General features: G+C 41.9%; 1 protein-coding gene across 19 annotated transcripts; it reads right to left on the reverse strand.

Annotated features, from left to right (window-relative positions):
• Positions 1-26,480, reverse strand: amph (amphiphysin). 19 transcript variants are annotated; one of them, XM_036005126.1, is made up of 25 exons: positions 26,309-26,480; positions 23,114-23,194; positions 22,394-22,448; positions 20,994-21,088; positions 19,303-19,398; positions 19,115-19,222; positions 18,945-19,030; positions 18,030-18,105; positions 17,338-17,420; positions 16,294-16,432; positions 13,934-14,053; positions 13,756-13,839; positions 12,853-12,879; positions 12,022-12,045; positions 10,685-10,852; positions 9,772-10,630; positions 8,987-9,480; positions 8,674-8,703; positions 7,339-7,380; positions 5,725-6,294; positions 5,325-5,369; positions 3,075-3,125; positions 1,513-1,689; positions 1,277-1,378; positions 1-1,164 (listed from the first exon to the last, which is right to left on the reverse strand). In XM_036005126.1, exons 1-25 carry the CDS (start codon positions 26,375-26,377, stop codon positions 1,060-1,062), a joined length of 3,786 nt encoding a protein of 1,261 aa, XP_035861019.1. In that variant the 5' UTR covers positions 26,378-26,480; the 3' UTR covers positions 1-1,059. The 19 variants fall into 19 exon arrangements, with proteins under 19 accessions (XP_035861019.1, XP_035861020.1, XP_035861021.1 ...); XM_036005127.1 differs by having other exon boundaries at positions 9,772-9,945; positions 10,063-10,630; positions 18,945-19,222; XM_036005128.1 differs by having other exon boundaries at positions 9,772-9,813; positions 10,018-10,630; positions 18,945-19,222.
• Positions 26,481-27,695: the final 1,215 nt, after the last annotated feature.

Consider the following 27,695-nt stretch of genomic DNA (forward strand, 5'->3'; position numbering starts at 1 on the left):
TACCTCATGAAGTCTTATTTATTGATCTTGACATAAATATTTATGGTTTGTACATCACAAAAAAGGTTTACATTTCAGTGTAACTTTAGGGTTAGGTTAGCTTTACTATCAAAGGAAGTGACATCATCTTTGTTGATCTGAAGAACTCTGGGAATATGGAGACCTGAAATATACCGACAACATAGATTGCATATTGCATTTGTTAATACCTTCCCTGTGATCATACACCGATGAGATTAAACTGTCTTCTGGTTGGCTCCGTTTCTTGCAAATACACTTTTCATAAGATATCTTTCATTATACAGTTTTACTATAATCATTTTAACAGGAGGCAGATATTTAATTTCTTCCATCTTTGAATACTGACTTTGATAAAAAGATGTTCATGCTGGATGTGCAGTGGTTTGTTTGCCAATGCTAAGATGATAAATGTCAAAATTATTTTGGCAAAAACACAGCAACACTTGCCAGTGACTTAATTCATCACCAAATATGCCAAGGAAAAGATCACCACATACGCTCAACTGTGATATTACAGAAATACACTAAATAACAACAATGACGTGTCTGAAAAACACAACTCAAGAGTTTCATGTTACACTCAAGAACATTTAAATAGATCACAGCACTATAGATTCTGGTATATTTCACAGCTGAGAAACAAAATCAGTACAACACACTGGGTGCAAAAAAGGTTACGTTTTTCTTTTTTTCTTCAGAAACCATTTTACTGCTTTTTGTAGGTGTGAACGTGTAGAGATTGCAACATTCCCATTAAATCATACATCTTTTTGTTCTCAACAAAAAACATCTCAATTCCAGAGAAGGGTAGACCATACTATCACGTCATGCTTATTAGTTTTCAGTTATGCTGGGAATAGTTCTACTTTTTATTACCATGAATTTTATTTTCAGTAGATTGTAGTTTGATATAACAGAGAAAGCTTTGTGTTGTCCAGCAGACAGATGCAGCAGGGTTGTTCAGGGGTTGGCTACATGCTGACTGGACAGCTTGTACTTAAACTTCTGCTCATTTCTTTCCACCAGCTGAAGAGACTTTTACTCCAGACGCTGAGTGAAGTTTTCTGGGAAAAGTCCTTTGTGAGCACCAGTGCCGAGCGTCAACCACTCACTTTCTTTGAACCCTGTGAGCCATCCGGCCTCCTGCAACAACCACCACAAAAAATCACTACCAGCCTGAACTACTGTTAAAATGTGGTTCATTCTTTCCCTCCAGGATGCTGTTGCCCATTAATGTGTCACCAGCTATTCTCACCTGATCCTCTATTGACGCAGTGGGAACCACCAACACCACATCACCTCTATTTAGCTCCAGCTCATCTGAATTTGCAGCCTCAAAGTCATGCATCGTCTCCACCTGCAGGAAGAAAAACACCGTCACCACCTCTTCTGACAACAGATTGAGCAAGTATGTAAAAAATAAATACATCAAGTGTGTTTATTTTAATTTGCTGCTTCAAACGTCAGCAGTTAAGTAGGAAGAAATCCCACCTTGTAAAGAAAGTCATCAGGGAGTCCCATCACTCCCCCAGATGGACTCATGTGTTTGATAGCTGTCACACCATTGTCACTAATGGCGGTGGGAGAGATGATGTCAGCATCACGGTCATCATCACCTTCATTACTGGAGGCAGGCTCAATCACCACAGAGGGGATCGGCATCTTTTCCTGCAGAGGACAAACAGCATTTAGCTCTTTCATTAACAACATTTCCCTTTCTCTGTTATAACTATAAAGAAGCAGAAGAAAATGTGACCAAGAACAAAACCATATGTTTTTTAAAAGAACCCAAAGATGTTACCAAACTTTAAGCACCTCAGTGTTGGAATTTGCAGATGACACTGTTGTATTTTGTTTGTAGAACTTACATTACATCAAAATGAATTAGTCTTTATCTATTGTATAATTTCTGGATATGTTAGTGTTCGTACTTGAATTCACTGAAGAACGTGTTGTAGCGTTTGATTGGTAAGTCTATTTATGCTCATTTTAAGGGTTAATGCTTTCAGACACTGGATTTTTAAAATAAGATTACATGAACGTTTATTAATCCCCAGAGGAGAAATTTGGCTGTTAAAGCTGCACAAAGACAGAAATAATTCAGATAAAGAGTAAAAGTCGCAAATAATAAACTGAAAAATAAATATATTTTTCTATATATACATTTTAATCAACCAAAAAGGTCTTCATTGTGATACAGATTTTGGTAAAAATTGTTTGTGCTGCCATTTTCATAATGTTATTTCAGTATGCATTTGATATTTGTACAGTCATTAAAATAAAATGTTTTCTAGTTTTCACAAATGTATGTTGAATATGTGAAATATTTCTATTTAAGAAGTACAGCTGAGATGAAGAGGCTTCAGCTAAGCACAAACTTATTTTGACATCTTTCTAACAGTTGTTTCTGTTTCACTGTTGCCTTTTACGGCTCCTGTTGACCTTGGGTCAAATTTGATCCATTTTCAAAGTTTCTATGTCAGAAATTTGGCTTTCTTTTGACCAAATTGCCCAAGAATAACTGAATGAAGTTTGCTAGAAGCCTAGATGTACCACAAATTGGTTGATAATTGATTTGTATGCTTTAAAACCAAGAAAGACAACATGTGTGATTATTTGCTGCCATTAAAAAAAATGAAATGGAATTAACAGTATCCCGAATAAACTTTGCCTGTGATTATTCATCAACAAACGCTCCTCTGATCTTAACTTTTGGACAAAATTATTCATAATTTCAGCTTTTTTTTATTCAACTATTATGTATAATTTCATATAAATTCGGTTTCTTGACCATGAATTCCAAAAATAAGTATAAAACTAGCGGTAATGAGTTTGAAAAAAGTTGGCTAAGAATGTGTAACAGATCAGTTATACTTTTTGCTTTGTAAACAAACAGAAACAGGTGCATAATCAACATGACGGCAATACGACGGAAAAGAAAAAACTTGAAAAACCAGAGGATGATTCCTCCAAACTTTAAAAGTTCTAATGACAAAATAATTAGTGTGAGGGAGTGACTTATTCATTTATTATGAAAGTTGAGTGAAATTTACCGATGGAGCTGCTTCACCTGGAGATGGTTTGTCTTCGTCAACAGGAGGAATCTGTGTGCAAACACAAATCATTTCATTAAACGGGAACAGAACAGCTTTTTTCAGTCACAGGTTCTGCAGCAGATTAGTTTACAGTAATTTACATTCATAAATATAACATAAACATTAATGATGGCTGTGTATTTTGGGAAAACAAAGTGTATTTGGGTCCAAAATAAACACAAGATATAAAAGGCATCGTATAAAACAAAATTTCTATAGTTTGATGAGAAATTGTAGTACAAGAACTTTTAATTCCAGGATTAATTATTGACATCATCGAGGATTTATCATCACATTAACGCATCTCTAACAACAAACCATTAAACAAACATGTCAGTTATTTATCAATCCTGCTTTTATTCATTTAGTGTGCTTCATAGACTTAACTCATGGCATCAAATCATCATAAAAGGTACTCAGAATTCATTAGAAAATGAATGAAATATGAAATTATAATTATTAATGTTTACTAATTATTAGTAGTGCTGTAAATTAACAGTTTATTGTTACACACATTATATCCCTCATATTATTTTAGGTATCGGGTAATGATTAAAAAATTAAACCATTTTTAAAACATCTATAAACATTATCTGGATGGCCATACATATATGTGTACCCCCCAGATTTAACGCTAATCTGGGCAAACAGTCTTTTCTTTATGCTGGAACTACCCTTTGGAACCGGTTACCTGGTACACTCAAGACAGTCAGAAGCATAGGCAGTTTTAAACAGGGTTTGAAAGTATGGCTTAGGTCAAAATCAATCAATCAATCAATATATACACGCATATATACTGTATGTGTATATGTATATATACATACATATAGTATATATACGTGTATACATATACGTGTATATATATATATATACACACATGTGTGTATATATTGTGACAGCCCCTGTGTGGTCTGGTGGGGCCTAACTGTAGGAGTGATACCTCTCCTTTGAGTTGATTGCAGATCTGGTGCACCTGGGAGCTGTGAGGTGATAAAGCTCCACCTGGTCAGACTACACTCTCTCTCTCTTCACTGCGATCCAGAGATCAACCATGGCCTGATCATCCTGCCTGCCACATCTTGTTTTGAGTTTATTTCAGTTACAGAGACACACTTTGCACATTATAAAAAGATATGTTTAGTTTATTCTTTTGTTAAATAAATCACTTTTGATAATTTACGATGCCTCGCTCCCTCTTTTGTCATGGCCCTTGAGCCAGGTTATGACAATATATACATATACACACACATATATATATATACAGTATATATACGTGTATACATATATATGTATATGTATACACGTGTGTGTATATATGTACGTGTGTGTAAATATATATGTATGTATACAGATCATTTATTTTATAAAATTGAATGAAGGGCAAAAAATGTATCATTGCTTTAGCAAGCACTATCCAACCAGCCATCCAGATAATATTTATACATGGTTTACAAAGTATTTATTAACTATTTAACAAGGTATTATAGTCATCTGCTGCAACTTTATAATAACCATCCAGACACTGTTTATAGATGGTTAGACCTAACCCAACTAACCCTAGTAACCCTTAACAAAGTGTTAACTATCTATCTAAATAATGTTTATAGACTGTTTACCAACCAACCAGTAACCGTTAACCAAGTGTTAGGAATATCTGGTCCATCCATCTATGTCATGTTTAGAGATGGAGGCCAGGGTGGAGACATAATCTCTCCACCTAGTCCTTGGTCTTCCACAAGGCCTCTTCCCAGTTGAACGTGAGTTCCCTAGGGAGGTGCCCAGCGAGCATCCTTAACAGATGCCCAAACCACTCAACTTGCTCCTTTTGATGTAAAGGAGCAGTGGCTCTAGTCTGAGCTCCTCAAGGATGACTGAGCTTCTCATCCTATCTCTTAGGGAGACACCAACCCCCCTCCTGAGGAAACCCATTTCGGCCACTTGTACCCTGGATCTCGTTCTTTCGGTCATGACCCAGCCTTCATGACTATAGGTGAGGGTAGGAATGAAAACTGACTGGTAGATCAAGAGAGATCTCTTTTTGTCACAACGGTGCGATAAAGTGAATGTTATACCCATCCCACTACGCCGATTCTTCGGCCATTATCCCGCTCCATTAACCCCTCACTCGCAGACAAGAACCCAAGGTACTTGAACTCCTTCACTTGGGGTAAAGAAAAGAGCCAACAAAAAATGAGCAGGGATACATACCTCACTAAGTTCTGCCTTCTCAGAGTCTGGAGACCCAACCATCGACTTTGGAGAGAAAAGAAATCACATTAATACTTAAAAATAACTCGAGGAGGGATGTTCTCAAAAAAACAATAACGCAGATTCCAACAATGTATTCAAATGAATCTAAATTATTTACACTTTACTAATTTTGAGGATCACATGAGAACAATGATAGTGATGAAGATGAGTATGATGAAGATGAGTATGAAGATGATGATGGAGAAGAACAAGATGAAGATGATGATGATGATGATGATGATGATGATGATGATGATGAGGATGATGATGATGATGATGAGGATGATGATGATTATGATGATCAGGGGATCACAGATGGCAGCATTAGTGAGTTTTTTAGATCAACTCGTCCACTCACATCAGGCTTCTCCTTAAGGCTGCAAGAAATTTCCACAGAATCTTCTTCACCAACTGAAGGAGCGGCAGCTTCATCTATCTTTTCTTCAGCAGGGGGAGCTGTATGTTCATCTATCTTTTCTCCAGCAGGGGGAGCTGCATGTTCCTCTATCTTTTCTCCAGCAGGGGGAGCTGTATGTTCCTCTATCTTTTCTCCAGCAGGAGGAGCTGCATGTTCCTCTATCTTTTCTCCAGCAGGAGGAGCTGTATGTTCCTCTATCTTTTCTCCAGCAGGAGGAGCTGCATGTTCCTCTATCTTTTCTCCAGCAGAGGGAGCTGTAGGTTCATCTATCTTTTCTCCAGCAGAGGGAGCTGTAGGTTCATCTATCTTTTCTCCAGCAGAGGGAGCTGTAGGTTCATCTATCTTTTCTCCAGCAGGAGATGTAGGTTCATCTTTCTTTTCTCCAGCAGAGGGAAGTGAAGACTCCTCCATCTTTTCTTCAGCAGGGGGAGCTGCAGGCTTGTCTTGTACTTCAGCAGCTTCTGTCTCTGAGGTTTCTGGAGCCTCAGTTGATTCAGGGTTAACTTCATTCTTTTGCAAAGAAAGATGGTGGTCAAGCCTAAAACTGTTCAAACAGTCACTTTGGATGCTGACGTTTTGTATGAAGTGCAACAAAAGCTTAAGAATTAAACAAATTTAAAAGGGCCATTGATGAATAATAATCCAGCCTTTGTATCTGCTCATGTTCTTCATCTCAAACTTAATCCAAGTTAAAAGTATCGCCCACACGCTACACTACAGCAGCTTCAAAAACAACAACTCGGTCACAAAAGATAAATGACAGCAGAGTGGAAAAGAGCTTATATCAGAACTAGATATGTGTTTATAATTGATGCAAAACTGAATGTAAATAAATCTTTTTATTTGTACATATACCAGCTTGAGTTGGAATGGTTTGCTATAAACGCTCACGGTCCAGCTAGACTCGGCTTGACTCTGATCTACTTGACTAGCTTTTGGTACCAGGTGCTTTTCTCAATTTCATTTTCCACTGCAGATATAGACAGGAGTTTTAGATCATCATCATAGTGATGCCACATTAAACTGCTGCGACATCATCTTTAACCTGACACAACTCACGTTGCTACACCCGCTGTGAATCAACCACTGCTTGGTCTGCAGGCTGCCATTTTTTTTAAATCTGGGTTGGTAGTTTGGCTATTTATGTCCTTGTCACACATATGAACATTCTCTTTGACCAATCAGTGGTCTGCAGTGTTTTACCTCCATCTTTTAGTATCGGTTCAGCCTACTTGTATAGCATATAGAAAGCATGTGAAACAGCACTACTGTCTGTTGTTAAATTGACAAAAAACATATCCTTTTGCATCTGTTCTTTTTCTGCTGTTCTGAACCAAACCATGACTTCTGTGTTCTGTTACACTCCAGCTAAATACTAGCTTTTACAGTCAGAGGAAAACTTAAATCTTTGAGGTTTGAAACTAAAGATCAATGAAAATAAAGTGAGAATAAAAAATGTGTATTACAACAAACAGTTTCAAGGAAAGAACAGTAAATAAAAGAAATGAATATACCATTCCAAGTCACATGATGTATTTAAAATGTAAAACTCACCATCTTATCAAAATCTGCAAAAAATGATGGTGCAGTGGCATCCTTCAGAGAGCATGTGTTAAAAACAGAGAAGAACAAGAGTCAGGAACATAAAAATACATTATAAATATATAATTATTATGATTATTTAGCATTCACAGAAGAGCGGAAACATTAGAGAACATAAAGATATGTTCTTACATTAAGGACGTTAAGAGTCGGACGTTAGTTGGAGTAAGGTTTATGAGGGGTTGATGATGTCAGCATGCAGTTAGGGGTCAATGTCTACTCTGATGCACTTGACCTCTGACCTTTACAGTGACCTCAGCAGTGATTTTGTGTTTTGCTCAAAGATTAAATCGGTAGGTTAAGTAGGAAATTGAACTTTGGCTCAAGTCAACTAAGATTTTAAACGTTGAAACTTTCAGCTGAAAGACATTTTACTAACATCAGAGGTCCCTGCTGACTGAAATAACTAGGGATGCACCGATACCACCTTTTTTCAGACCAAGCAGTGGTGGCCTAAAGGTCAGAGAAGCAAGCTTGTGACCGGGAGGTTGTCGGTTCAATCCCCAGACCGACAGGATAAAATCTGGGTGGGGAAAGTGAAAGAGCAGCGCTTGTCCCTCCCTTATTACAACCACTGAGGTGCCCTTGAGCAAGGCCCTTAACCTCCAACAGCTCCAGTGGAGCTGCTCAGTGATCAGATCAGCCTGTGGTAGTACTGGGCAGCTTCCAGGTATGAATGTGATCAGATCAGACTGTGGTGGTACTGGTATGTTCCAGGTATAAATGTGGAACTGTGTGAATGTGATCAGGGTGTTCCTGCAAAAGAGAGGCTTCCTCTCAGTGAACCTTCCCTGAATAAAAAAGGGAGAATATAGATAAGATATATATATATATATATATATATATATATAAAGTATTACATTTGGGTACTTGCGGATACCGATATGAGTACCTAATAATACCATTACAGTTGTAACAGTTTTATTTTATTTATTTGCACCTGAATGCAACATGAAGTCCCATCGGTTTGTTTCTATAACTCACGGTGACTACAGGGAAGCAGGAGGATTTAAGAGTTCTGTTGTTTCTCCGGCAATAGTCACGGTGTCAGCAATAGTGCATCTTCTGGCTACCGGTATCGGAGTAGTTTTATGACTATGAGTACATGAGCACAGTATCAGACCCAATACCTGATACTGGTGTCGGTATCTGTGCATCCCCAGAAATAACTTTAACTTGCTAACTAAAATATGTGATGAATGCTGTAATCAGCTGAATTTGTCTGCAAATTGTTAATGTTTCGTTCTGGACAATGAGTGCAGATTTAAGTGTAGTTTGTAAAATTACCTGTGAAAATCCATTAAATGCATTGGTCACCTAAATTAAATTGCAAAAATACAAATTAGTACTCGAAAGATATAAGTAAAACAAGTCTAAGATGAGTTGTAAAGATGTAATCAATGAGAAAATGAATGCATGGAAAGAACAAGTAGACAAAGCAAGCAAGAGGAGGGGTGGGAGCAGCTCAGGTTGGGATCCAGGTTTCAGGACAACTACTTTCACTTCTCAATCTGTGGGAGGGTAGAAGACAGGGTTTTAAAGTATTTCTAGTCTACTCTACGCTAATCTACCACACTGAAGACAAGAGGAAGTCAAGTACCTCTTCCTTTTCTGTATCTAGCTCTGGGTACAACTTTCCAAATCTCCGGTTCGCAGCCTCGTCTTCAGACATGTCTGAATTTTCTGGTTCTTTGTGAATTCTGGTAACGTTTAAATCTTTAATTCCTTCTGCTGTTCCAGAAACAGCTGCAGACGCAGAGTTTTGTTGGGGGACAGGAGAGTCGAAGCCACTGCTGTGACTAACTTCCTGCCAAGACGTTGTGTTGGAGGCTCGGCCCTCAGTCCCCGAAGAGGCTGCTGGGAAACTGTTGGCAAAAGGGTCTGAATCCCACCCACTTCTTCCATCCCCGGTGGACACAACTGCACCTTCACCTAAGGCAAACTGATCAAACCCAAAACCAGCCCCCTTGTCTCCAAACTGTGTTTCGGCAAAAGGATCTGAATCAAAAGCACCTCCTCCCTGTTTTTCTGCAAAAGGATCTGAATCAAACTCACCTCCCTGTTTTTCTGCAAAAGGATCTGAATCAAACTCACCTCCCTGTTTTTCTGCAAAAGGATCTGAATGAAACGCACCTCCTCCCTGTTTTTCTACAAAAGGATCTGAATCAAACGCACCTCCTCCCTGTTTTTCTGCAAAAGGATCTGAATCAAACGCACCTCCTCCCTGTTTTTCTACAAAAGGATCTGAATCAAACGCACCTCCTCCCTGTTTTTCTGCAAAAGGATCTGAATCAAACGCACCTCCTCCCTGTTTTTCTGCAAAAGGATCTGAATCAAACGCACCTCCTCCCTGTTTTTCTACAAAAGGATCTGAATCAAACGCACCTCCTCCCTGTTTTTCTGCAAAAGGATCTGAATCAAACGCACCTTCTCCCTGTTTTTCTGCAAAAGGATCTGAATCAAACTCACCTCCCTGTTTTTCTGCAAAAGGATCTGAATCAAACGCACCTCCTCCCTGTTTTTCTGCAAAAGGATCTGAATCAAACACACACCCTCCCTGTTTTTCAGTTAAGGGATCTGAATCAAACACACCTTCCTGTTTTTCTGCAAAAGGATCTGAATCAAACGCATCTCCCTGTTTTTCTGCAAAAGGATCTGAATCAAGCGCACCCCCTCCCTGTTTTTCAGAACGATCTGTGTAAACCGACGTGAGATCAGTTGGTTTACTTGGCAGTTCTTCAGCTGAACAGCTTCTGTCCGATTCATTGCCCTCTGATGAAACTTGTTCTATAGTTTGAGACTGATCTACTGCTCCACAATCATCACATCCCAACCCATCTGAGACGTTCCCTGGGGGACGGTCATCATATGAAAGCTCATCATCGGCACTTGCCCAGCCTCCCACCTGACACCCATCAGCCCACTCCTCAGCGGTCTCATACTCAGATCCCGACCCGTCTGGAGACCTGTACCACTTGTCTGCTCTGTCCTCTGTGCTGTGCTCAATCTCTTCACCATACTCATTGGTAAATATAAGTCCTGGGGTGGACTTCCTGCGGTCTTCCTGCCCTGCTGCATCTCCCTCTGAATTTGCCTGACCTGTCTCATCTTCATCGCCTCTGAATGCAGAGGGATGAACGTTGGAGTTAGTTTCAGAGTTCCAGCCTCTAACCTCATCTTCAGATGTTGTGGCTGCCTCTCTGTCCTGAAGAGGTGTAGCTGTGTCAGCCGCTGGCTGCCAGCCGTCTGCTTGCGCCCCGTCCTGCCAGCCATCTGCCTGCGCCCCGTCCTGCCAGGTATCTGCCTGCTCCCCGTCCTGCACCCCATCCTGTGCCCAATCCTGAGCCCCGCCCACCGCCCCCTCCGGCCCTACAGCAGGGGCCTCGGCTACTGCTGCAGCATCTCCATTTGCTGACAATGAACCAAAGTCAGCAGACCAGTCGGCGACGAAGCCAGTGTCTGCAGCCTAATGGAAAAGGCAGGGATTGTAGGGTTAAAGTCTGCCCCCCTCTGTTCCAAACCCACAGCACTGAGTATCAGAACTGGAGAGTCAGTGAATGAAAATAGAGTGTAAGTTTTTAAGACAAAGACAGCAGACACATGATGTAAGAATCCAGAGACTGGTTGCACAAAGTCAGACTGATCAGAACTGTTATATCAACACATTCTCATGAACGGGTTTGTATTCGTATGATATCCTACAAAATCAGTAGACTACTGGTCAGTCACATGACAGTTAAGTTTAGCTGTCTTTACAGTTAAATTTCAACAGTCTCACAGCAGTTTGTGTAAATGTCACGTTATTTTTAATCTATTGATTAGTGTTCACGGGGACATTTTCCTCGTTTTTTACGTGTAAATGTCACGTTATTTTCTCAGGGAAAGGACGCTGGGAGATGGCTGGGAGACAGCCGAAAATGACGCTCCATAAGCCGGGAGGCGGCCCGCTGGGGACGCGCCACAATAACGGAATGGCGGAGGTTGGGTTTAGAAGAAACCCGACAGGGAAAGGGAGCCTTACACGCCGGGAGATGGACGCGCGGGACGGGGGACGCGCCACAATAACACACGGGACAAAACACCACGCGATCCCCGGGCTGTGGCCACGAAATATGTTTCCCATTGAAGTACATTACTTCACATGTTCGTGCTGGCCACCACGTAAAAAACAACAGAAAAACGTCCCCGTGAACACAAATCAATAGATTAAAATAACGTCACATTTACACGAACTGCCGTGAGACCGGGCTGTAAATTTAGCCCGAGAAAAGGGGACTGTGAGCCGGGTACAGAGCACCGTAAGGTGATGGTCCTTTCAGAGGCCGTTACAGTTGAGTTTAGCCGACAAATCAAAGTCATCATCAAAGTCATTGAAATATGTTTTGAAAATCAACAGTTCAAATATACATAAAATGCCAAACACAAGAAAATACGGTCAGTGTTGTCTTTGTGCAAACAGTAGCAGCCAAACAAAGCAGCTCAACAGTTGAATCAAATGGATGATTCTGTGAGAATATACTGATGTTCTACACAGGGAAGGGCCTCATTTTGAGGACAGTGAGTAGAAGTAAAACTCATTCATTATTTGTGATTTATCAGGTGTTAATGATAAACACTGTAACTGTGTGTACTTACAGGCTCAGCTGTTTGGGCGTTTGCCTTAAAAAAACAGAAAGAGACAGAAGATGGTTCATATCTGCAGAGACAACTATGGTGATCTGTGTATTGTACTGTATTTATTGATTTATTTGTAATGTCTTGTGTATTATGTAATGTATGTATTTTATGAATTTTTAAATTTCCAGGAGAATTGTGAAGCTGTCTGTAAAAAAGGACAACAGCGTCTATACTGCCTGAGAAAATTGATTTGGAAGATAGTCTAAACCTAAACAACTACAGCTGATAGCTACGGCCATCTTAGAAGATAGTCTACACCCTTTGAATAGGGAACTCCAGTATCTCCCCTCTGGACGGAGGCTAATTTAAAAACAGTTTTGTCCCAGCGGCAATCACTCTGTTAAACAAACTCTAGAATTACAGCACACAACGCACAAGCACCTTGGTCATGTACTGACTGTAGAATTACTGCCCACAACACACAAGCACCTTACTAGCTATAGAATTTCTGCATATAACTGCACAAGTCAATGTGGTCATGTACTGTCTTTTATCCATGTTTTACTGTCTGTTTTATATGTTTTAATGTTTTGTGTGTTGATTGTTATGTTGTGGTCTACAAAGTTTTAAGGATGTCCTGCCTCTTAGACTGTAAACCTAGTTTACCTACAGGTACTAATAAAGTAACCTGAACCTGAAGTTTTATTTGTAAAGTTACTTGACCAACTTCACTTTTTCATTCTTACCCTCAACTATAATCTGATCATTAAATTAGAAGAGGACGTTCATGTTTTGATTGTGCACTCACATTGTTGAACTGTTTTAAATACAAGAGGAGACTTTACTCACCGACCACATATCCCAAGGCACAGCTGTCTAAAAGGGGCAGAACACATACATTGTTTTTACAGATAACAGATATACATCAACATATTTCTATCAATTACTCCTGATGGCATTAAAGGTGCTGTAGGATTGTGAAGATCCAGGACTTAGCCCAAAAATATGAACACCACTTCTCAGTCCCTCCCCCCTTTCTGTTAAAGCCCAAAACAGTCTCCTAAGCCCCTCCCCCCACAAGGGAGAATGAATGAGCAGTGATTGACATGCAGTTAGATACCCCCCCCCCCCCCCGGCCCTGATTGGTGCATCTGAACAGGGAGCTGTGGATTTTTGCAAATCACACTCCAGGCTGTAGGTGGAGCCAGAGGAGCCAGATTTTATTTAAATGACCTGCTTCACGTAGTTCTACTGGAACATAGGGTCAGTTTCAGCAGATATGACAGAAAGGTAGTTTTATAAATCTTACCTACTGCACCTTTAACTGGGACAGACTTACCAGACATCTTCATTCACTCACAGATATTTATAAAACATTTGTATATTCATGATAATATCTCTGTTTTACTTGTTTTGGTATTCAAGGCTCTGTGTTTGACATTCAGAACATTAATAATACATTATTATTAGCTCTGAAAGATAGAGTAATGGCATTCTGAGCAGAGAATGAAGTCTCACTTCCTCTGTGTGTGTTGTGATCACCTGGTGAACAGTCACCTGATCTACCTGAGACTGCGATAAATAAAATATGCTGAGAGCAGGTGGCCCATTTTTGTTTGGTCTACTTTAGTCTGTCGACAGTCCCCAGGCCAGGCTCTTCTTTACTTTGTATTTTGCTTTGTCCAATCAAACATACTCAGGTGTACACTCTGGTTGAAACTGTTTTTCTGCTGTCAGGTAATGAAGTGATACCTGTGGTATCGGCGAAACACTGTCATCTGGCTGAAAAGCATCAAAGTCCATGTCCAGAAGAGATTGTCCCGGCCGTTCATTGGGCTTTGGACAAAAACAACAAAACATCAGCATACAACACACAGGGCATATTATTTGTCTCTGTCTATTTTAGGAATTGCTAATGAATGTCACAGACCTGTGATGGCGAAGGTGCTGGTAGAAATTCTCCTCCAAACAGGTCGATGATCTGCTCCTCTGCCACCTCCTTGGTAGGTGTGACCTTCGGTGGTGGAGGCACCGGTGGCCCCTTTTTAAGCTGTTGAAAAACAATATAAGCCGTTATTAAATCAATTCAGGGCAGATTTAATTAAGCAGAATTTTACTAATCAAAAAGAATGGATGGAGCAATATAGGGATGATACATAAATGATGACACAGTTAGTCTGTTATTATTATTAGCTATTATTATTTACACTAGAAGCACTCTCAGGTCACACACACATAGTTTTCTTTCTGTCACCAGGATTTGCTGAGGAACTCTCTCATTACTATTCTACCTGGATACAGAAAAGAGAGCCGCGGCGGGGGAAGTGGATAGTAAGACTCTGTATTTATGTTGACTTTGTCAGTGTCGCGGTCATTTGATCAGCAGCTTGCAATGACTGCAGGTAATTTTTGAGCTGTGACATAAGTGACACCAGAAATATTAAAGCATGTAAGCGAGATAAAATAAATTATGGTAGTTAGTCAGAATATGGAACGACACTGCACCAATCATTCCCCTTTCACAGCGAGAGCTCAACCAGGGTTGACTTTGTGTTTGAAAGGTTAATCCACGTTGACCAAGTCAGCTTCACGACGCAGGTCAAGGGTTGGGTCGATTTCAATGTGAATAGCACACAACCAGGGTCGCTAACAACCACGACGAGAGAAATGATGTCATTGGTTGGAAAGTGGAGCCCATAAACAAACAAGATTTTGTCTCACTGTGCTTTAGAACGTAACCACTGTGAAACAATCAGAAAACAATCAGATCATGAAAAACTTTGTATTTCTCTCATTCATAGCACCGCCGCTCGCTCTCTTTGCCCAAGATGGCCCGCCCAAATCTCTCTCTGTCTTTTTAAAAATGAGTTGGGAAGCCGGCAGCAAAGCTTAACTAGTTTTTCAGAGCAAAGCAACATCTGCCTTTAAATGGGGTGATGGCATGACATACACAGTCACATATGCACACATACAACACATACACACACATATTTGTCCAAATGCCTTTGACAAACATGTGAACTCTATTGAAGGCTAACACTAAGAGTCTCTTGACCTTAAAGGTGCTGTAAACATCATTCAAACTAATATTTTCTGTGTAAAGATAAAGAGGAGTACAGAATGAAGTCACACTCCCTCTGTGTGATGTAATCTGAGCTTCTCAGTTGTTTTTTGTAGCCGGTTCCTGCTGCGTGTGCGTGCATGTGAGTCCCTCCCTTTGAAACTCTTTTTCCCCCCTCCCATCGTGTTCACGTCCCACAGTTTGGTTAATCGCAGTCGCTCTGCACAGCCGTGCTCATACAGAGTTTGAGTAGAAAGCAAGACGAACTGAGAATTAATTCCCTCGAAGATCCATTTCCATTTAAATTCCTGCACACATTTTTCACCTCTGCATTTGTTTTTTTTGGTTGGTCGACATTTCGTCACAAGGAAATTTCTCAAGACACGTAACTCCAAGTGACTGAAACATCGACTGACCAAATAACCTGAAGCAGAGGTGAAGAGTGTGTGCGAGAATTTAAATGGAACGTATGAGTGATGATCTCTCTGTATGAGTGATGATCTCTCTGTATGAGTGATGATCTCTCTGTATGAGTGATGATCTTTCTCTGTATGAGTGATGAGCTCGCTGTATGAGCACTGATCTCTCTCTGTATGATCATTCATCTCTCTCTGTATAAGCACCGATCTCTGGGTTGTGCGCAGTGCAGAGCAGCAGTTTAGCTAGGCCGTAGGAGTACTATGCTGTTGTTAGCTTGCCATTAGCACTGCTAGCCATTACAGCTCAGCCACCCCCATGTTTGCTCATCACACCAGAGACAAAAGCCGTGTGTAGCCGTTCCTGACTCTGAATGTCAATCAAACTCTGGTGAGAGCCATGTGGAGGCAATCCCAGCACAGACTGGATTTTCTTGAGTTTCATGTACAGCACCTTTAACTGTTATACTTTCAGCTATCAACTCTACTGTATATAACAACTCTGCTGTTATATACTCACTCAGCACAGACAGAAACAGACACATGTCACATGATCACTCACCAGGTAACAGACAAAAGTGCAGCAAAGAAAAACAGTCACACAAAGTTACTGTGAAGTTCCAACAAACATCTGATTCAAGTAGAGAAAAGAAACACTCAGTGCACCGTTATTCATCAAATACTAAAACATTTCTATCAATTACTGTTTATGTCTGCAAATCAACATTTTATTATATGATAGTTTATGTGTGAAGGAGATCTGGAACCAGCTACGATCAGATCTAATGTAGAATGGTTTAGGATCAGATCTACCTGTATCGGGGATTTGGGCCGTGGCGGTCCAGGTGAGACAGGGCGGAGCGTGTGGTTGTAGCTGGCATCGGGACTGTCAGGTGGACTCTCAGAATCTGGAGGTGATGGGGTTCTGGCGAGTCGCAGCGGCCCGGAATCACTGAGGGACAAGATGGAAACGACACGATCACATGGCGTCAGAATCTGAAATGTCAACTTAAGTAAACTTTATTATCCCGTAAGGATGTGGTCTTACATGTCTCAACTAAACATAGACACTTTCACAAACAATTAGGCTCCAAAAAGGTGTTATAATTGTGCCATGATGCCGTTTAACCAAACACAAGTTTAGTTTTTCAATGTGCAGACTAATTGCTGTCAGCTGAACATCGTAGTTCTAATTTTCTGCTGCTGAAATCTACAGTTTAAAAGAGGACAGCAGGATGATTGAGGATCTGATCTTTTTTTAAATATGCTCATTTTACAGCTGAGCTGCAGACACCTGGTCAACACCGGTGATCCTGCTGGCCAGCGAAATCCTAAAACAAACAACACAAGTGACAGGAGACGAGCAGGTACATGAGTCATGCACATGCACAGATCTGATTGGCTGGCCAGACTCAGATATTACAAACATCTGTATCGCAGGGGTTTTAATTTTATGACAAAGTGGACTTGGTGTGACTGACTTTATTATCTAACAGTTCTGCGGTTTGTATTTGTGAACAAGTTAACTCAGGAAGGAGTTTTAAAAGTCTCTCAGATATAAACTGAACATTACTTAGTAGATAGTGATTGTATATGTTTCTAAGTGACAAAACAAGAATGTTTGATATCACTACCATCACTTCACATCATCTCTGAAGACAGATGTGGCACAGACACTGAGATAGACGGACGGAAAACACCTGTCTCATTTTCTAAAAGAACAACCTCAGCATTAGAACAATCTGAGAGATATTAAAGTCACAGCAACTTCAATGATTTCATGAAATAAAAAAGAATATTTTGGAAACGTAAATGTTGTAAGTGAAACCGATTCCCAGAGTAAAAACGTGCACTGACCTCGGAGCTCCTTGGATGGTGAACATTTTGTCAGAGTGCTGCTCAGCCAGTTTGGTCATCACTTCATAGAGCTGTCTGCAAACCTGAAGCGTTAGAGAGTTAGAGAAAATACAAGTGGAGCTTCAGACCAGTTCACCTTTGAATGAAATGTGAGCTTCACACTTTACACCATCCACGGAAACACAATGTCCCAAAGTGCCCTAACCCCATTGGTCAGCTGATGTCTGTGATGGCTCAGACTGAACACGCTAAAACCGTTTAATTGGTTTATCTGTTAATTTAACTGTCATTTTGTAATAACAATGAATCAAATGTAAAATGAGCCCTGTAAAAATGATTCTGAATGAAACACTGTTTTATCATTTATTTAAGTGCCGTTACTGATACTCTTCTGTAAACAGCAGACAGTTGCCTCTCCTACATAATGCATATTCTATATTGAGTTGTTAGATGCTGTACACATGGCCATATTATTTTATCATATTATACATTTACTAAGACAAGCACAGTTTTGTTCGGAGGAAACTATATTTGATGCATTTAATGCCTCCCTGGTCTGGGAGACTTTCTCTTGTTATTGTGCAATAATAATAACTTTAACCATCAATCCATCGGTGTTGTTGTGCATTATTTTATGGTTGTTTGAGTGCTTTCAGATCAATTTAACGACAGCCACCCCCCCTTCTCCTCACCAGAGAGATCTCGCGGTGAAACTTGGCCTCCAGTTTGGTTACGCTCTTAAAGGTGCTGATGTAGAAGCCGACCCGACTGCAGAGCAGGAAGAAACAGAGTTAGAGTTGGTGATTGTTGGTGATTGTTGGTGATTGGCTGTCATTGTGTCAGATGTTTGTCTCCAGATGATTGAAACCTTGTTGAATAAACTCATCTGCCTCTTGAACGTTTCTTTACACATACATATATACGTACATATACATACAGATATACATACAGATACACATACAGATAACTTCATAGGTTTATTTTGATGAATGTCTTTTGGACATAGGCGTGGTTTAGGTCAGTAGGAGGCGCTCCTTTTTTAATACAGCCAGGCCACAATCTAGCAGGATGTGATGATGAGCGGCGAGGGCGGAGCCAAGCTCTTAAATGGAGGGGACAAAAGATGCTGATGGGGGAACCCTTCACAACCCATGGATCTGTCAAAGTGACATTACTCGACGATGACATATCAACGCCACAGAGAAAACATGACAGCAGTAACCAGTTGCTGCTCTGACAAAATTATTGTTGACGTACGGCCTGACACATGAAGCAGATTCACCGACTTCATTCGTCAATTTAAGATTGCTGTTTCGGCTTTCACTGCATGAAATCAGAGGAGCATTCAGTGAATGAGCCGGCTTAGATGCTGTTTAAATGTGCAGTTTTCTCCTACTCGGCGTACGCCGTGGTAATGGTGCAGATCCACTTTCAAGTCGAGCCAAACTCGGAAAAAGTCATAAAAAGTCATAGCATGGTATGTCGAGCCGAGTTTCCATAGAAACTTATAAACTATCCACACTGCCGTGTCCAGCGATCACGTCCGGTTAGCAGTAACAGAGCGTGACATGGTGCTGTCAGACAGGTGTGTTTGAGATCTGACTCACCTGTCCCACAGAGTCGGCAGTTCATCCTGCAGGCCGACATTCAATTCATCAAAGACTTTCTGAGCCTTTTTCAACTCTTCTTCTGCCTTCAAACAGAAACAGGTGAGTTTAACAGGATGGACGGCAGCTGAACAGGTGGCAGGTAACATCTGGACCTTTAACTGACTCACCTTCATCACCTTGCGGTCATTCTTCATCCCTGCTACCTGCAGAGTTTCCATGTGATGGCGAGCGCTGTCGTAGTCGATTAGTTTCCGACTTCTTTTGGCCACACGAGTCTGAAATGTCACAAAGTTTCAGTTTGTAGACGATGAAGCAAGCCTGTAAAAGATTCTCTGATCAGAAGACAAGCTGTTACTTTGAGGTCTGGGAACTGCAGCAGGTACTCGTCCAGGTTCAGCAGCGTTGAGTCCACCAGTTTGTTATGGAAGTCTTCCCACATTGCATCACAGTCCTGTAGGAAATACACAACAACTCATGTTGTCATGGAAACACATTGAAAATGTTCTGTATGATCTAGGTATCCAGTGATCAGCATGTCTACGTCCCTGCCTTCGCCTGTCGATTTCTTAAACTATGGTTTAAATATAACCATACGGACTTTACCAAATCAGGATCAATAAAAACATCATCCAAAGTGGAAACGTTGGTTCGAAGGACTACATTTCATATGCAAGCAAAGATCATACTTGTTAGTAAACTATTAATGTAGCCTAAATGATTTTAAAAAAGCTTGTTTTAGAGCCAGCATGGGCAAATCTCCCGAGAATACTACAAACATATTCAGTAGTTTGGAGAGAGCAATATCAACCTGACAAATTCAATAAAGAATTTGAAAAAAACAGAATTCTTGCGTTCGGCTGCGTTACGGCTGCGTTCAGCTGCATTCGGTTGCGTTCGGCTGCGTTATGGCTGCGTTCAGCTGCATTCGGCTGCGTTCGGCTGCGTTACGGCTGCGTTCAGCTGCATTCGGCTGCGTTCGGCTGCATTCGGCTGCGTTCGGCTGCGTTTGGCTGCGTTCAGCTGCAATCGGCTGCGTTATGGCTGCGTTCGGCTGCGTTCGGCTGCGTTCGGCTGCGTTACGGCTGCGTTCGGCAGCGTTACGGCTGTGTTCGGCTGCGTTCGGCTGCGTGACGGCTGCGTTATGGCTGCGTTCAGCTGCGTTACGGCTGCGTTATGGCTGCGTTCGGCTGTGTTCAGCTGCGTTCGGCTGCGTTACGGCTGCGTTCGGCTGCGTGACGGCTGCGTGACGGCTGCGTTCAGCTGCGTTACGGCTCAACAGGTTCTCAACGTTTACTTTCAGTTGAGAGTCTGCGTATCGCTCAGAGATCGAATAGTAATGGTAGAGCGATGCTGTTTCCACAGGAGTTGGTAAGTGAAAAAAGCTTTTCAGTCAATTTCAAGCTGAAACTCAGAACATAAACTGGTCCGGACCAGGTAAGCTCTGCAGCATAAGTTACCATGGCGATCTCGCCCAGGTCTCCAGGAAGTGCGACCATAGGAACATAGCATCCAAACAAACAGTGGAACTACAACTCCCAGTCCGTCATGTGATGCCCTCTGGAACAAAAAGACTTTTCCCCTCAGAATTACACAGAGAAAGAGACGTCTGTAAATCAGTGGAGACCCACAAAATGACTAACTTTACTGTCAGAATTTGATCCATTCAGTCCAAAAACATTTGAAAAGTCTAGAAGAGCTGCACGATTAAATCATTTAATCCCCATTCAAGTTAGCGGAGCGCTAAACAGGAAGTAGCCGGCTCGGCCGCCGGAGGTCTCTAGTGTTCCTACTCTCTGGGCCGCACCGTGAGGAAGCAGCGCCGATCATTGGGTCATTTTTGGCCCCATGATGCTTCATGTTCTACTGAAAACTCTCAGAAGAATAAACGAGGGACTGACCCCAACGCTGTTTCCAGGTCCCTTAATTGATCCATGGATCTTGTCGGTTTAAGGAGAGACACAGAAACCCCTGGCTTTAGACCAGACCTCCCTAACCCCTCTGGACATCTGTGTGTGTCGTATTTGTGTGAAACGCGTTGTGACTGACCTTCCCAATGACCATGACATCATCTTTCCCGTGCCAGTCGGGTTCGTAGACCTCATGCAGAGACTGAGTCAGGTTGATGGAGGCCTGCTGCATCCCTGCACAGAAAAACACTGTCATTTACTATTATAATGTTTACATGTAAAAGGCTTCCCCCCCCTCTCCAGTAGCTCCCCGAGGCTTTAACAAAAAGGTATATGGAAATGAACAATGGTTATTTTTAAAAATTTTAAATTTAACTAATTATTGTTGAAGGCCTAAAATGGTTCTAACATTCTCCATTTACACTTCATAGCATTTCAGTCCACTAAAATGTGCATCTACAAAGAAAAAGAGCGATTCAAGAGCTGGTGCAGAGCAGAGAAAATGATCTTTTAAGAATTGGATCAAATCACTAAACTCCAAACTGCTGTTACCTGCTTTTTATTACACGGCTTGGTTGAATTTGACAGCATTCTGCAGTCTGCTAAGTCTCGAAAACAAACCGTTGCTAAGAATAACACACCGTTACGTAGTGTCACCCCGCAGTTTCACACAGCAGCTGGGTGAATGAACCCCATCACAGCCCAACTCATTTTGACGGTATAATATACGGCTACTATAACAGCCCATAATGGAGGATGAAAATTGTGCCCGATCGGTGGCTACTGCCAGAAATGTATTTGCTGCAAACAGCTGGCTATCGGGTGGCTTGTAGCTGGAACAAGTTTGGCACACACACCAGTCTGATGCCCGGCAAACACCAGTCTGATGTCCAGCAAACACCAGTCTGATGGCCGGCAAACACCAGTCTGATGGCCGGCAAACACCAGTCTGATGGCCGGCAAACACCAGTCTGATGGCCGGCAAACACCAGTCTGATGTCCGGCAAACTCCAGTCTGTTGGCCGGCAAACTCCAGTCTGATGCCCGGATGAGTTTACGTTGCTATGGACGCAGGATTCAAACCGTAGACGGAACAGACTATTTTCTTTAGCGGAAGCAATACAATTGTTTTTAAATCAATAAAATCGTTTTTAAATCAATATTTTGTGTCAAATGATTAATTTATTTGGTAAGTAGCCGTGTAATAAGCGGGATAATGTAGAGCGAGGCGGTCGTTACAGTGAATACATAATGATCAGCCTGTCAGGGTCGCTATGACGACCACCTCGCTCTACATTATCCCTTACATCATCAGGACCACATGTTAACACATCTCCACCTCAAGTAGAAAGACTTTATTTCATTCTGGATCACCGCTGAAAACTAAAAATCTGCCGTTTCTGTTTGGGTCTCAATATGTTTTGCAGCTCAAGATTTAATTTTTTAGGCTAAAAATGTCTCCTTGACAGTAAAGTTGGTGACAGCTGACATATATGATGATGATATAAGTGAAAGTTTTTATATGAGACTGTTTGTCACCTTTAATGGCAGCCATGTAGGCCTTCATCTCCCTCTGCAGCCGAGTGCCTTCAGACTGACAACACAGACACACAAACAGACACACACAGACACACAACAATATTTTACAATATTTTTGTCAGTCTTTGTGAAGACTATAAAAAATAACATAGCTCCTATTACAGAACAAAGTCACAAAGTGATTCATCACAAACATTTCCAGCAGCAGGAGCTTCTCTCTGAGCCGTCAGGGTTATGTCATATCTCCCGAGGGCAATGAAACATGCTCATGAGCAAATTATTTCATTTCAAACGTGCAGATATTACTCTTCGCGCACCAATTCAAAAACCGAGAGTTGTTCAGGCAGCTGCGAGCGTGAAACACAACATCGGGAGGGAAAGAATGACTCGTGTGCGTAAACAACTAAGCATATAAAAATAATAATGAACTCTGCTGTATGACATAAACCTGAAGCCAAACCTGTTTCTCAGGTCGGTCGGTCAGGATGAACTGTTATAAAGTTTTAAATAGCGCCATCATCAGGTCAACAGTTTAAAAACCTGTAGATCTCAAGACGATCATCAGCTTGAGCTGAGTGTGTGTTGGGTCATGTATTTCTCAAACTGATAGCTAAAACACAAAGGACCAGAAGTTAAAGTAATGCACATGCCTTTTCCCACTTTATAAAGGTGGTATATTTCCAGAATAAAGCCTGATGTTCTCTGCGTTCGTTCTCTTACCTCCTGTCTCCTGAAGTTGACGACCACTTGTTCAAACTGTTCATCTTTGGTCTCGTCTGCTTTTCCCAGTTTCTGCAGCACCTGAGAATCACAACATTATGTGTCGCATTACATTTCAGTTAGCTGAGACCCAAACCACGCCAGAGTTATTGTGTCACATCAGATAACTTAGTCCCTCAGCTCCTCCCAAACATCACCAACATGTGTGTTAAGAAATGTTTTTGTTGATGTAAAACTATAAAGAAAGCTGTCTACTGTATTAAGAGAGCTGAGAGCAGCTTCATGGTTTTAATCTGTTAGCACAGACAGAAAGGACAAAAACAAAGAGATGTTTTCAGCATGAAGAACGTAACTCAGGAACAGGAAACGATCTCAACAAGCAGAGAAACAGCAAACTGTTGAACTCTGAGAAGAGAAGCCGCTCGGCTCACGTTAGCTCTGCTGCTATGTGTTAAATATTTAATAAAGCCAGCGTCGGGGTCGTATTTCTGGATCAGCTGTGTAAACTCGTGTCAGTTCCTCGGCCACATACAGCCCGTATTAATCTCAGATGGGCAGGTTTTGTTGCAGTAAAACCTGTGCACAATAACGGATGAATAACAACAGTTTATATTTAATATACGGTATGCACCTTTCTTTCAGTGTAGAGGGAACAAGTACGTCAAGTCCAGTCAACTTTACTGTCAACTCTGCAATATGTGGCAGACATACAGAGTAATCAAAAATGTGATTTTGGTCGGTCAGCCTGTAAACACAGCTGCGTACGCTAACGTGTCACGCCCATCAGCCTGTAAACACAGCAGCGTACGCTAAGGTGTCGTGTCAGAAAACCTGTAAACACAGCGGCATATGCTAACGTGTCGCATTAGCCTGTAAACACAGCGGCGTTCGCTAATGTGTCGCGCCCGTCAGCGGCGTACGCTAACGTGTCGCATTATCCTGTTAACACAGCAGCGTTCGCTAATGTGTCGTGTCATACAGCCTGTAAACACAGCGGCTAGCGCTAACGTGTCGCATTAGCCTGTAACCACAGCGGAATATGCTAACGTGTCGCATTAGCCTGTAAACACAGCGGCTTATGCTAACGTGTCGCATTAGCCTGTAAACACAGCGGCGTACGCTAACGTGTCGCATTAGCCTGTAAACACAGCAGCGTTCGCTAACGTGTCGCGTCAGACAGCCTGTAAACACAGCGGCTAGCGCTAACGTGTCGCATTAGCCTGTAACCACAGCGGAATATGCTAACGTGTCGCATTAGCCTGTAAACACAGCGGCGTTCGCTAACGTGTCGCATTAGCCTGTAAACACAGTGGCGTACGCTAACGTGTCGCGTCAGTCAGCCTATAAACACAGCGGCGTACGCTAACGTGTCGCATTAGCCTGTAAACACAGCGGCATACGCTAACATGTCGCGTCAGCCTGTAAACACAGCGGCGTACGTTAACGAGTCGCGTCAGTCAGCCTATAAACACAGCGGCGTATGCTAACGTGTCGCATTAGCCTATAAACACAGCGGCGTACGCTAACGTGTCGCATTAGCCTGTAAACACAGCAGCGTTCGCTAATGTGTCGCGTCAGACAGCCTGTAAACACAGCGGCTAGCGCTAACGTGTCGCATTAGCCTGTAACCACAGCGGAATATGCTAACGTGTCGCATTAGCCTGTAAACACAGCGGCTTATGCTAACGTGTCGCATTAGCCTGTAAACACAGCGGCGTACGCTAACGTGTCGCATTAGCCTGTAAACACAGCAGCGTTCGCTAACGTGTCGCGTCAGACAGCCTGTAAACACAGCGGCTAGCGCTAACGTGTCGCATTAGCCTGTAACCACAGCGGAATATGCTAACGTGTCGCATTAGCCTGTAAACACAGCGGCGTTCGCTAACGTGTCGCATTAGCCTGTAAACACAGTGGCGTACGCTAACGTGTCGCATTAGCCTGTAAACACAGCGGCATACGCTAACATGTCGCGTCAGCCTGTAAACACAGCGGCGTACGTTAACGTGTCGCGTCAGTCAGCCTATAAACACAGTGGCGTACGCTAACGTGTCGCATTAGCCTGTAAACACAGCAGCATACGCTAACATGTCGCGTCAGCCTGTAAACACAGCGGCGTACGTTAACGTGTCGCGTCAGTCAGCCTATAAACACAGCGGCGTTCGCTAACGTGTCGCGTCAGACAGCCTGTAAACACAGCGCCGTACGCTAACGTGTCGCATTAGCCTGTAAACACAGCGGTGTTTGCTAACGTGTCGCATCAGACAGCCTGTAAACACAGCGGCTAGCGCCAATGTGTCCCCTTAGCCCCTCAGCCACTCTGGCGGCCGGTTCTGGCCCTCAGGCCACATTGTTGAAACCGCCGCTTCAGATCAGAACGATTTGAACTGAGAGACAGACTTTCCTGTCAGCTGGAAGAAAACTCCCTATTCTGATTGGACAAATGTCTCCATGAGCTTAATGGCAAGCTGAAAGATGTTTCAGCACCACGGACAGTCCATTCTGTCCAATCAGAACAAAGAAAAACAGTCTAACAGCTGAACTCTGCAAGTTCTCAGAGTGACGTTGCCCCACTCCCCACCCTCCTACTTCATTTATTAAACACACCGACACGTTTCACCGCGCACGTGACGTCATCGCGAGGTTTTTTTCGTTTGTTAATCAGCCAATCAGATCCGTTTCTGATGATATTAACCTTTCTTTGAGCAAACATGATTACGTCAGCCTGTCAGTGCAGATCAGCTGTGTATCTCTGATCATCCAAAATAATTAATAAACAATAATAAACAATAATAAGCAATAAAACTGTGATCATATAACGGACAGAATGAATGTGAGGAGAAGCTGCAGAGGCCGCAACCCAACACACACACACACACACACACAGAGACACACACACACACACACACACACACACACACGGACACACGCACACACACACACGCACACACACACACAGAAACACGCGCGCGCGCGCACACGCACACACACACACACACACGCACACGCACGCACACACACACACACACACACGCACACACACACACAGGCACACAAACACACACACACACACACGGACACGGATACATATTACACCTCCTGCTCCATCTGTCTCCTTCACCTTCGCCTCCATCCCTCCAACATTATCCCCTCATCTCCCCCTCATCTTCCCCTCATCTTCCCCTTTATATTTCTTACCTTCTCCTGCGCGCGGTTAAGTCTTTTCTGGACGTTTTTAGCGAAAATTCCCGTTTTGATTTCCGCCATGATGACCGCAGAGAGAGAGAGAGAGAGAGAGAGAGAGAGAGAGAGAGAGAGAGAAAGAGAGAGGATTACAGACTGACAGCAGGGGGAGGGGTGTGTGTGTGTGTGTGTGTGTGTGTGTGTGAGGGGGCGGGGGCGGGGTTTAACGAGCCGACACTCAGCCAGCTGATTGGCCAGTTTCAGATTCTGTTGCTTTAATTCATTTAATAACTCGTTTTCAGTGAGTATGGTTAGTGTCTGGTGTTCAGGCTCAGGATCAGAATAATAATAATATATATTCCATGTATTTCTATGACATGTTCAGGGTGTCGAGTCTCCGTTCAATCTGAGCTGCTGTTAATCTGAAGCTGTATTTGTGTACAGGTGGAGCAGATTACACACGGAGCTATTTCTGACTAGACTCAACAACAGGATGTGACGTCACACTGCTCCATCTGCCTGCTCATTATTAAACTATATAATCAATAATCAAAGACATAGATGGTGTGTTTGATATTCCTCTCTAAAGTTTAAACTCAGCAGCAGATCAAGTTTCCCTGAACTCACCATCTGATTATTTCAGTTTATTTTATATATATATATATATATATATATTATTATTATTATTATTATATAGCTGCTGACTCTCAGTTAGCTTCTAACGAGACACATTAATGACTTATAATTATAAAAAATATAATGTATTAATATTCTGGGTGATGACATGAATTAGTTTTTAACTTTAGTCATTTCTGAACTGTGTTGCATTAAAAGGTTTTGGAGATGTCGTTCATCTGAGTGTTTATCAGTTCTGTCCTGCTGCAGATCACATGTTTCTGTTTCAGACAACCTCCAGCAGAGGGCAGCAGACACTGAACATATAGAGGGTTATATCTATATCTATATAGTATACATAATATATATATATATATATACTGTATACTATATATATATATATATATATATATATATATATATATATATATATAAAATCTATTATTTTGCATTTCAGAACAGTTTTTAAGTACATATTAACAACGGAAAGCAGTTGTTACCAGTGTATCTTGATTGGGAATCAAATGAATACAAATTACTTCATGAACTTGATTTTAAGATTAGTATTTGTTTATTATATATTTAATCTAATCACACATTTGAATTTAACAACAACTTTGAATGCCCCACGAGGCTGTAAATTACCAGTTCCATTGAACGCACCGTCTGTGTTTTTCCGACAACAGCAGCTGCAGATTGTTACATCCTGGGGTTGAATCCTCTACAGTAAAACACAGTCACACTTTACACCGTTTACCATTAGCTGTCAGCATTTTAACCGTGTTTA

The sequence above is a fragment of the Sander lucioperca genome, chromosome 9 (genome assembly GCF_008315115.2).
Source record: "Sander lucioperca isolate FBNREF2018 chromosome 9, SLUC_FBN_1.2, whole genome shotgun sequence".
Classification (NCBI taxonomy): Eukaryota; Metazoa; Chordata; class Actinopteri; order Perciformes; family Percidae; genus Sander; species Sander lucioperca.

What these genes read in the sequence shown, in the direction of transcription:
- amph (XM_036005121.1), bottom strand. Translation starts at nt 26,377, where the DNA reads ATGGCGGAAATCAAAACGGGAATTTTCGCTAAAAACGTCCAGAAAAGA. An exon ending in ACCATCCAAGGAGCTCCGAG is followed by an intron (nt 16,433 to 17,337) that starts GTCAGTGCACGT and finishes CTTGTCCCTCAG; the next exon opens with TGATTCCGGGCCGCTGCGAC. An exon ending in AGAAGGCAGAACTTAGTGAG is followed by an intron (nt 3,126 to 5,324) that starts GTATGTATCCCT and finishes GTTTGCACACAG; the next exon opens with ATTCCTCCTGTTGACGAAGA.